This window comes from Echiichthys vipera (assembly GCF_963691815.1).
Source record: "Echiichthys vipera genome assembly, chromosome: X".
Classification (NCBI taxonomy): domain Eukaryota; kingdom Metazoa; phylum Chordata; class Actinopteri; order Perciformes; family Trachinidae; genus Echiichthys; species Echiichthys vipera.
The window spans coordinates 31522586-31534463 of NC_139825.1; the positions used below are offsets into that span (position 1 = coordinate 31522586).

Sequence of the window (11878 nt, forward strand, 5' to 3'; positions counted from 1 at the left end):
CTACTGAAAATAAAATAAATCCTATTTTGATATTTTATTTTTACACAGGCACTCATTTTTACAATCAGTAATGTCCAAACTTAATGAGCTTTCCTAATTAAAATAATCTGATTAAATCTACTTTGAGTGGAAAAACGTAAGAACTACAAAGTTACTACAGAGTAACACATAGTACTATGGTGTTAAAGCAAATGTCTTTAAATAACTGGCTATTTTTAATAAGTGCTGTATGACACTTTTTGGCAGTAAGCAGCAAGTGACTCCAGCAGAACAAGTATGTCAGTGTGTAAATTAGAGCTCTTTATTTATTTCATCTTCACTGATAATGTACATTTTACACAAAACACAGTGTAGTCAAAACTGTGCTCAAAAAGCACCCTGACTTCTGCAGAGTGCTGTGGCGTCGTAGTGTAAACACAGCTGAGCCTCAGCTAGAGCGGCACAGTGAGGTGTGGTACTTCACAACAACAGCGGAGGGCAGCTCCACTGGGGTTGCACAGGGTCAAAACAAGTCCAGTAAATTTCCGAGGGAAGTGAAGTTGGCAAAGTTGGAGAATTAAGGGAATTTTTGCAATTTCAATTTAATAGTGAATTTATTTTCGGGGGGAAACACGCAAAAAACAATACTATGTTTTACGGCATGTTTTGGTTAAAAATATACCCAATTAATTTAATTTTAGCCTGCACTGCATTTAGCAGCGCTTCCATCATGTGTAAATATGAATTCAGTAAAATTACAACTCTCTGCATGCAGTCTCCATCCCACTCTACTGCCAAAAGGACTAAATGTTTCTATATATTTAATATTTTTAAATTTTAGTTCACCAGAAGATGGAGCCTGAAGCAATGTACACCGTTCAGAACTCAACACCTTCTGTTTGTTCTTACCTGGATGTAGTTTGTTTTAGCTTTCTAAGTAGTTTTATCTTATCCATTTCCATTCATTCTTTATTGTAAAATATTCCTGTTATAGATGAGTTGCTAACTTCAAACCTTAAGTTTGCACACAGCCCGCACTGTCAGAAAAGTACTTTTCCCCATTCGCTGCTAGCATTGCATGTATTTGACACAATTATGGGTTCATTTGACAAATGTATGGATACATTTGACATTTAAAATGAATTATGTCTGCTTATTGTCTGGTCAAATGTTTGGTGAGTACAACTTGAATGAATAATCAGAACATTTAAATTTTCTTCCTTTTTTTCCCTGTTAATTCCCATAAGTTCCTGTGGAAAGTTTCCCCCTTGAATATTCCCTGAATTTTGCAACCCTAAAGCTGTTTTCACACAGTTTCCCTGACACTGAACGGCGCGTAGAGATTCACAGTTCACCTCTTATGTGCAGACAGCGGATGACCCACGCCACAGACAGCTGCTCCTGATCATTCTCTTTTAAGCTGCTGAAACGTTTAATGTTATTTTTTCTTCTCACTTATAAAGGTTATTATTCAGCAAAGCCACAGCTGCAGATCAACAAATGCTGCCAATGTTTTAAAACTTTCAAGTTGATTCAAGTCTCAGTAAACTTCAGTTGTTTCTTTCTAAAGTAAAGTGACACTTCATGTAACTCCAGCCTTCATATAAAGTAATGACTGTATAATAAATGTAAAATCGTCTATATTTCAATTAGATCTCAAATTATTTAAGATTAGATTTTTTCTAAATTATGATGCATGTTAACCGCACAATTAAGCCAACCCTTTCAATATGCTGTGCACAACTTCAGCATCGAGAATGTCAATATTGATTACAAAAATAAATGTTTTCTTCTCCACAAATCAGAGACGCTTTTCTAACTCACGAGTTCACTTAAGACTAAGTGTAAGTGAATCCTCACGACATACACTGGACATGTTTTGGTCATTTAACAACCTTTAGCTTTGTTCTAGGATTCCAAAATCTCACACGCAACATAATTGCATAAATACTTCAAAGTTCAAAAATTCTGCTGTATTTTCTATGAAAGAGATTTTTTTCCTCCATTACTTTTCTGATGAGTCTTAGTGACAGATTTAAAACCAATGTCCACTCTCTGATGACTCTTTCCAGGCATAAACCTTTTGGGATTTTGAATGTGGGTCAAGCCACTGAGTCTACTCCTCCTCGCTCTCGTCCTCTCTGATCTTCACCTTCACTCTGTGCCAGGCGTTACTCAGCACGCCACGCAGGTTCCAGATGGGAGGGACTGTGTCCGGCTGCATGTTGTAACTGTTGTCAACCGCCTTGCAAATTATCTCCAGCTCCTGAGCCTCCGCGGGAAGAGAAGCCGTTACCTCCCACAGCTTCCAGGCCCAGGCTCGTCCTGGTAGGGGCGAGGGTTCAGGTGCTTGTCCCTTCTCGCTGCTCCTCAGCTGGGCCACCTGCCACGTCTTTCCCCCATCCAGAGAGACGTCTACGCGTACCACCTCTCTACCCCCGCCGCTCCAGGCGTAACCCTTCACCGTCACCTCTTCCAAACTGCGGTCGACCACAGCACCATCTGCCGGTGTGGTGATGGCTGACTGAATGGGCAGCTCTTGGATGGCCGGAGCAGACTTGAAGTCCACCGTGTCCCAGTCCGTCCCGGGGGAGAAGCCCTTGTAGTCGTTCTGCTGCCAGTGGCTGCTGCTTTCTTCTGCACTGATTATGATCTTCCCCAGCCATTTAACATTGCGTGCACCCACTGTGCCTGGTACCACAACGCGGACAGGATAGCCGTGGTCGGCAGGGAGATCCTCGCCGTTCATTTCGTAAGCCAGCAACACATCACCTTCCTCGCTAACGGCCTTGTTTAGAGGGATGGAAGCACCATAGGTAGTACCGGTCACGTCTTTGTCTAGTCCTTCAAACTGAACATGGTTGGCCTGCCTTGCCACATCGGGCCCGTAACCAGCAGCCAGCAGCACATCCCTGAGCCTTGCACCGCTCCATGTAGCGTTACTGATCGCAGCAATGCCCCAGTTCAGTCCTTTCACCTGCTTGACCTGATTCATCTCAGAACGGCGGTTCCCAGCGCACTGCAGCGTGGCAGTGACAGTGTGCTTGGGGAATCGAGACTTTAACTCTTCTAAAGACAGTGTCAGCACTCCTCCAGGAAGTCCCTCCACATGCAGCTGATATGAAGCCGGGTCCACCTGAGGGACCGGCAGGTGGTTTCTTTTGAAGAAGATAGCGGAGGGGGTGATGAAGCTGTCAGAGAGGATTTCAGGAGGCGGCTCAGCATTGAAAGGCTTGAGGTTGTTGATGCGCAGGACAGGGTGACGCTCTGGGTCAGAAGAGTAGGGGTCCAGTGTCTTGATAGCCTGCTGCTTCTTCAGGTCTTCCGCTCTCAGCTCACCAACCTTTTATTAACCACAGACACAAGTTTTATTAGACCACGTGGGCATTTCAGCTGGACTTTAAAGTTAATCTCAAGTGGCCTAAAAATGCAACTCAAAGGCAAAGTAGGACAATAATTGTGCTTGTTTAAAAGGAAACTGCACAAGATAAACATCAGCAAAGTGCCAGTATTTAGCCCACAGCTGTTCCTCAGTATACAGTGTGCAGTAGACGTTTTCATATGTTTCTTTACTGATCCAGTGCAAGACAGACATAATAAATGATAATAAAGTTCCTTTAAGGGAGCAAAGGAATCAACTGACATCTCCTGCTAATCAGATGCCAAAGGTTCAGATTGATCTATGTTTCTTTTTCTCAAAGATAGACCAACATTTTAATGGATTTGTATACTAAATATATGTAATTTCTCTTTTATTATAATGTGGTATTATAACTGAATTACACTTGGTGCAAGTTAAAGAGCTGTGTTAAAGGCCCATATTATGCCCCTTTTCAGGTTCATACTTTTATTGTGTTTTCTTCTAGAACATGTTTACTTGCTTTAATGTAAAGAATTAAAATAAAAAAATCTCATACCTTCTGTCTGTATATACCTGTATTCACCCTCTGTCTGAAAGGCTCCGTTTTAGCTCCTGTTTCTTTAAGCCCCTATCTTTAAAAAGCCCAGTCTGCTCTGATTGGTCAGGATTTATGGATCTTCTGGATTTTCTGCCAAGTCAGTGATGGTTGATATTTGTTATTAAAGGGGAACTTTGCCAATTTCCAACCAGCTGTGTACCACTGCAGTGTGAACAGTACAGTACAAGTGCACAGAGCTCCCCCAACTCACGCACCAGCCAAACTCCACCAATCCATGCTGCAGTCACACAAAGCTGGTTTAAAATCAAATAGAAAAACTTGCCCTTTAAGTTCTACAGTATATTTTAGCTGCAAATGTTTCTGCATAGGCTTACAAACACTGGCGGCAGTGTTTCTGTCTCAGCTTTGTGTTTGATTTAACTTGTCCCACCCAGTGAAAAAAACTATCTTTCCACAGCACTCCCTTGTTGATAATATACCTATAGTTCACTGGCTTCATAGTAAATAATACTTTATTTAAACTTATAGTCACCAGACATTTTTTCAAGGATAACATTGTGTCCTATTTTTGCCAACTGGTTTAAAGTATTTACCCAGTTATAACGTGAAGTTAATGCTTACATTAATGAAGTGAAATAATCAACACAAACAATAATCGGCCCACCTTGTACTCTGAGAGCATTTCCAGCACGTGTTCCTGGTTGTGTACAGCATACAGTGCCCAGAAGGGTTCAAGGGCTCCACCTGCTGCCAGCAAGATTTTATCCCCACCAGGGTGCATGGCCACAAACTCAGTGATGTCATAGACACCACCTTTGTAGGTGACCCACACACCATCTTCCAGAGAGCGGTGAGTAGTGACTTCTTCCTGGCTGAAGATGGGAAGATCCGAGGTCTTCTCTATGGTCTGCACTGTGATGGTTTCTCTGCGTTCAGCCTGCACCAGAGAGAGAAGAGAGGGGGCATCAGTTTCACATTAAAAAAGGACATTCAATCCAGTCTGGAGCATGTTGCAAAAATACAACTGTGCCTGAAGGTAATCTGGATTCTTCTGTGTTCACTTTGTAATTATAATTATTTGTCAATATTAGGCTTCAGTAAGAGCAGTAGCAGTGTTTGTTCTTATGTTTGCACATGCCGACAGCACTAGACTGGATGTGCTGATTCTGATCTGGGTTATAAATGTCTTGAAACTACCTCTAAAAAGGACACACAAGCCCCATTTAGACAGCCTGTTTGTTGCGGGGCTGTTGCCTCCCCCTCTGTGTAAAAAGGCATGGAGACAGAGTTGGGGGACAGAGTTGTTGTGGCAACGGAGGTAGACACAGAGCCCTAACAGCTCCAAGCCAACGTATGTGTCAATGGGAAAGACGGCATGACGAAACGACCTAAGTAGTAAAAGTGACAGAACAGCGTTCAGAGTTGCCTAAGCTATTGATTACTCATGGAAACATTGCGCGCAACAGTCCACCGTCTCTTCCCATCTCTCTCATTTTTCTCTTACACAGCTCAGCAACGGACCAACTCTGTCCTTTCTACTGACAGTTGTGCTACTATAGCATATAAAGTTGGCAGTTCAGGGGTCGGGCTGCCTTTGAGCAGTGCAGATCGGATCACACACTAGACCCAGACGCCTCTTTTGTTGCCAGTGCTCTGTATGAAATCACAAAAGCTGCTTTTGCTTGGTCCGTGTGAATGCCGGCGTTCTAGCGTTCCTTCATTGGGGATTCTCTGTGGGAAAAGCCCTACAGACCAAAAGTCCTGTAACATCATACTCGATATAAGAAAAATAAAATAAACTCACTTTTGAGTAGCTACAATGGAGCATATTTTAATAATAGTAGGAAGAATTAAAACTAAGATAAATGTAGATTTATTCAGGAGGTATAAAAAGTCAACTATTGCTGCAGATTTAGTTTTATTTTGAGCCAGCAGGCCATCTTTAACATTTTAATGCAGTCCTGTAATATAACACATAACACAATAGCGTTCAGGCAGAAAAATATAACACACAAAAAGTAATTTTACATTTAAAATAGAAGTTCTAGCCTTTGAGCCCATACTGCCATACCAAACTGCTGCGTCATAGTACTACTACTAAGAAACAATATACGACTTGATAGTGACCTTTTTCAGCAGCACTTTTAATTATTCACACAAACATACAGAAGAGCTGCGCTGCTTCCTGGAGTGGTTAATGTTTTCTCACTGTACATGTGAGAATTTGATGCATCTGTAAACATCAGTTACAATGAATGATGGCGTTTGAGTGGATGAAAGACACGTTTGCCTATATACTTATTTCTAAGAAATGAAGTCATCCATTAATTTGAGGCGACAGTAAAAGTTTGGTATTTAGGTTTATAATACACAGAAGATGTCATGATCCATTTCTCCAGACTGAACTTCTCTCTTTTTTTTCTCTGAGGAGATGAAGTAATCTGCTTAGCTCATGATGTGAATGTCGAGTCACATAAGATGTGGGAGTGAAAACTGACAAATGAGCTGACATTGCGATCCAACAGACGGGACAGGTCACTGCTCTCGCTGTAAATAGAACCATAAAAGGGTGCGACAGAGCGAGCAGAGCAAATTCTTTCTTCCTGAATTTTATGTTATTGAACAGTTTAAATTGACCGAATAATACCTTTAGGAAAAAGATTGTACCACAATACTGCACATTTACACCGTTTTTGATCCTTCTGAGGGACAGAAATTTCAGATAACGCATCTGGCACAGAATTGTAGCCAGTGTTGGGCTGCAACTAAATTTGATCTAAATCAAACAAAACTACCATTAATGATTGTTTCATGATCGTCTAGAATATGTAAAAAAGTTAAAAAACATGTTTAATTGCCACAATTAAGCCTTGAAACCACCAACACCAAAAGCAGATCTTATCTCGTCCTAACCTTGTGGTGGCGGAGGCCATAAGCCAGTACCGCCCCAGTACCAGCCAGCAGTCCTGCCAGCGCATGTCTCCAGCTGGGACCGTGGGCATTCTGGTGCGATCTCTGGTCCTCACTGCTGCTCCAGAGACGAACTGCACACGATGACAAAGCCGGCACCACTTGATGCCTGTGAATAAAGAAAAGTTCAAGCTCATCAGGTCTTGAGTGTAACTGTTTCTTCAAGGACAACCATACAATCCTGGTGTTTCATAAAAGGTAAAGATAAAAAGATTTAAAGAAAAAAACCCTAGTCAGGTTAGGTTGGTCACACAAATATAAGACAAACATTCAGAAAAGCTAATTAGTTTGCTAAAACACAGCTTGAGTTGTCTGTTATCGTATCCTTCATTAAACTGAGACCTCGGACCAGACAAAATGTAATTTCTCTGTCAGTGCAGGCCAAGTAAATGCCAGGTATAAGACCTGTCTGTTATCGTGCTGTACCTTTGAGTGTTGAGAGGGCCAAACCGAGTCAGGCTGTGGCAGCGTCTGAGAAGCAGCATTGCACTGAGTTCTGAGTTAAGAGAAAAAAAAGTTGATTTCATAACAAATCAAACAGGAAAAACATCTTGCAAAGAATTTCTATGAACAAGGTGTAAAAATTCCCCAAAGACAGTGAAATACAACCTATTATTTCTTATTTTCTTTTGCCAAGCAGAATGGGAATTCACATAATTATTTAAAGGCAACACACAGCAGTACATGACACCCTTCAAAAAACCTGCACCCATTGATTTCTAAACTCATATTCAGTCAGTGACGCAGCCTCCTGGCTGCAGGATATGCCACTGCATCGTCATGTGTCAACTTTACAGAAAAGCATAAATTTTATTCAGTATTAGTAGTAGTATTTTTTCATACTACATCGGATGCTGAGATGCCTTCAATGTGGCCTGTTTCTGTTGCACTTGTTAGTTTTGTTGTCTGCAATTCTACTCAGTATTCAAGGGGTCTCTGGGTTTGTATGAAAATGACGACCACCCTCAGGCTGCAGGTTCACACTTGTATTTCGGGTTTCATGTTTACATGCTGTAATGTAAAAAAAACACACACATTTTTTTTCTCATCCTGTCTGTCTGAATATACCTGTTTTACCACATCTCTTTAAAGCTGCAGTAAGTAAAAATAAAAAAAACGCCAGAATATGAAGCAGAGTGAGACCGCTTCTTGCAGCTCTCCCCTCTCTGTCCTGAGCCAATAGATTGCACTCTCTGTCTGACCTGTGACTGACCAAAGGCTAGATTTTCTGAGCCTGAAAAAGAGCGAAAGGAGGTGCAGAAGTCTAGTTTCCACTCAAAACACTTACATTACAATATGATGAAAGATTATTATGGATTTTTCTCATAACTACGCCAAAACTAAACTGCCTACCTAGGTCTGTTGCAATAAGCCATACATCAATTAATCGCCTGATAAATTTTAATGAGGACGGCCCGGTAGGGTGGTTGGCAATGTCATGGCAAGAGGGTTCCTGGTTCGAATCCCAGCTGGGGCCCTTATGTCCGGATTTTGCATGTTCTGCCCGTGTCTGCGTGGTTTTTCTCTGGGTTTCTCCCACAGTCCAAAGACATGCATGTGTTAGGTTAATTGATGACTCTAAATTGCCCGTAGTTGTGAATGGTTGTCTGTCTCTGTACGTCTCTATGTGCCCTGTGATAGACTGGCGTCCTGTCCTGGGTGTACCCCGCCTCTCGCCCAATGTCAGCTGAGATCGGCTCCAGCCCTCCGTGACCCAAATAGGGACAAGTGGTTGAAGATGAATAGATGGAACTTTTAATGAGTTTGATAACTTTGCGATCCGCAATTATTTACACTTTTCTGTTTACCTGGTGTCCTATCAAAGAGACTAGAGGTTCATCTGTCTTCACTGACCGCTCTCTCTTTCGCAGCGTAATCAGGAGTTAACCCTCTTTGCTTCTCGTGTCGAGTCACTTGTCAGCCGCACGATCTCTGTGTGTGGGCGTTACCCAGAGTGCAGCAGGAGAGCCCTGTGAGGAGCAAGTTAGAGGACAGGCTAGTTGAGATTTGGAGATAAAAACAAATGTCAATGTGTTATAAATAGAGTCCATTTTATTTATTGTTTTTTTTTTTGTTTTGTTTATTTATTTTCGAGTTGTAGTCTTAAATAGACTAGAAATAAACAATTATTGATCTTTGAAAGGGTGTACTTGCATTATTATGCCATAATCATTATCAGTAGTAAATGAACTCCAAACGGCAATATTATCGCTTATCGCAATAATTTCTGGGACAATTTATTGCCCCGCAAAATTTGTTATCGTGACAGGCCTATGCCTACCCCAGCCTTAACTTACACCCCCCCCGAAAAAGCTATGAATATGTGAGCCCTCACACTAAGCGTAGTAGTTTGTGTCTTGACTTCGCTCCTCAGATTGTTAAGAGTAATTTCTAGAGAGATATAACTATCCAGTAGACGCTCAGGTTAATTTTCTACAGCATTTTGGCATGCGGATAAGATTTGTTTACCCACCTAGATAACTGCACATACTATAGCCTATATAGATAGCCTTCAGGAGCTTCATATTGTATTAATTTACATTAATTTGTGCAAGTTATTATTAACTGTATAAATTAAGATCTGCTTGCAAATACCTGTAGCGGTCCTAGTAAATACAGGCTTTGTCACTGCCGCGTTAGTACAGGGTGAACGTAACAAGGGAGAGCTGGTTCACCAAACCTGCTCTATTTTTACAGCCAACATGTGTTCCTGTTAAAATGACCGACTGAACCTTTAAACCCTTCGACTCCTACTGAACTGACCAACCAGAAGTTACTTGAACTTACAAAAGGGGCCAACCGGCTCAGGGGGCGTGAACAGAGAAGAGGAGGGCTGGGCTTCGGTTCACTCTCTAAGGTTTGGAAAACATCTTTGGGCAGGACTGCTTATCGAGGAAATGGATATGTGACTGACAGAAAACACAGATCAGAGATTTGTGTGGGGAACAAAAAAGCATTACTTACAGGCCACACATAAGATGGCAGATAGCATGTGGGGGAGGTCTTCTTTATCAATCAATTACACCTGCCTTATCACTGAACAGGGGCCATTAAGATTACTCAGGGTTATCTTCAACCAACTGAGGCAGCATGCCTGCCAGCAGTGAGACAAACGCTACTTAAACGCCAATAGTTTAGAGATTGAAAGGGTAATCTCCTACTGTTTGGATAAGGACTGACTACAATGTTTAGTACGAGATACAACTAATGCCGGAAACTATGTTACATCTGTAACAACATGTCAATACCAGAGTGAATGGTAACATCAATGACACACCTTAACACAACAAGATCTATGTAAAAATAAAACTATATTTAAGTACTATAAGTGCACACAACTACTTTTAATACAATCAGATTTACAGAACACGTTTAAAGGCCCAGTGGTCTTTCTTATATATTATAAAGATGGTTGAGGTGCTTTATAAAAACTGTGAAAGAATAAATCATTGAAAATCAAAACTGGGGAAATGTCTCTATGATTCCCCGGTTGCTATGACGGTGTAGAGAGCACCGATGTGAAACACCAGGAAACGCTGGCCAATCAGAGAAGACTGGGCTTAAACTGAGCTTTGCAGACAGAGGGTGAATACAGGTATATTCAGACAGGCAGTTTAAGAAAAATAAAGTTGTTTTTTGAACATTAAAGCGTGTAAACATGTTCTCGTAGAAACTCGAAATACAAGTATGAACCTGAAAATGAGTATGATATTCCCTCTTTAACACATTTTCTCATAATATGCTATAACATTTACTTTGCCTTTTCTTCAGGAAATGGCTTTAAACTATGAGATGTCCAACCTGTGGTGTGTGGTGCACAACAAGGACTATAAGGTTACAACGCTACTGTGAAGTTATTTCACAAATCCTAATATTTTCCTAATAATTACACTACAACAGTGGTTCTTAAACTTTGTACGTGACGTAACACCTCAATAAATATCAGGCTCTCTCAAGAACCACCACTAAGACCAGTGTTAAATAGATGTGTTGAGCTACGGACAGGAAGGTTTATCATAATCAGAAGGTTATTTGTTGTTGACTGTCTTCAGCCACGCTGTATGAAGGGCAGCATCAGAACTGACATGTCAGTGTTTTGAACCAATCATTTTACCTCTGCTCACCATCTTCAGCCACAGTTTAGCTCATAACTCTGCTCTAATTACATGACTGAACTATTTGATCAAACAAACCAAGAGGTGTCTTTGATTTCCTCCCTTTCAGTTACCTTTTATTCTTAAAATGTGGCTGACACACTGTAGTAACCTTTCACAGCTAGGGCTGCAAAGGGACGGCACACTTTTGGTGAATTGCTGGAAACTTTCAAGAAACTAAACTTATTTAAATCACATTTCAATGATCCTTAACGTTTTAGTATTTCCTTAGTATTATATTAAGTTTGAGAACCAGTGCGCTAGAGATTTTACAGATGCATTTCTGACAAACAAAAAAGCAATTCAGTACTTGTCTTTCTCACAGCTGTAGAGTTAGATGCCAAACATCTCCGCCTTCAACATTCAACTGTACTGTTTTTGAGAAACTGCAACATTCAGTATGCGCGTACACACTTAACATCCTGCAGCAGTGTGTCGTGTGTGTAACTTGTTAGCCTTGTAAAATCACGACCAGCCCTAAAAACCTGGAGTTTCTTCACTGATTGAATGTACTTCATGTTGGCTACATTCACATCGCCGTTGTAAACACATTGACCACACCTGATTGACTCTTTCAAAAATAAGCATTACTGATAATAACTGATAAGAGACGAAGTAACGTTAGCTAGCCCCGTTAAACCTGACTTTGTCGCGCTTCATCCTCACGGCTAACTCAGCTAAAACTCAGATATGTTCACAAACAGAAGAAACGTTCAAACGTGTGAATATGTTTGTTCTTATAAAACAAAACTACTCACTTTATGTTGTGTCAGTCGCCTGCTACTTGAGCTCAGATGATGTCCACGATTCAACTGACGTTACGTTGTTACGTCGAGCAGCAACGTTGCAAAACCC

The 11878-nt window shown here is 41.2% G+C and overlaps 1 protein-coding gene across 2 annotated transcripts; it reads right to left on the reverse strand.

Annotated features, from left to right (window-relative positions):
* Positions 1-303: 303 nt before the first annotated feature.
* On the reverse strand, positions 304-11878 carry suox (sulfite oxidase). 2 transcript variants are annotated; one of them, XM_083939939.1, is made up of 6 exons: positions 11782-11817; positions 8678-8839; positions 7296-7365; positions 6813-6978; positions 4564-4836; positions 304-3322 (listed from the first exon to the last, which is right to left on the reverse strand). In XM_083939939.1, exons 3-6 carry the CDS (start codon positions 7352-7354, stop codon positions 2096-2098), a joined length of 1725 nt encoding a protein of 574 aa, XP_083796065.1. In that variant the 5' UTR covers positions 7355-7365; positions 8678-8839; positions 11782-11817; the 3' UTR covers positions 304-2095. The 2 variants fall into 2 exon arrangements, with proteins under 2 accessions (XP_083796065.1, XP_083796066.1); XM_083939940.1 differs by lacking the exon at positions 8678-8839 and having other exon boundaries at positions 11782-11878.

Excerpts from the sequence above, each read along its gene's own strand:
- suox (XM_083939940.1), bottom strand. The coding sequence starts at position 7,354 with ATGCTGCTTCTCAGACGCTGCCACAGCCTGACTCGGTTTGGCCCTCTC. Across the intron at positions 6,979-7,295 it reads GGCCCTCTCAACACTCAAAG|GCATCAAGTGGTGCCGGCTT; the intron begins GTACAGCACGAT and ends CTTTATTCACAG. Across the intron at positions 3,323-4,563 it reads AAATGCTCTCAGAGTACAAG|GTTGGTGAGCTGAGAGCGGA; the intron begins GTGGGCCGATTA and ends GGTTAATAAAAG.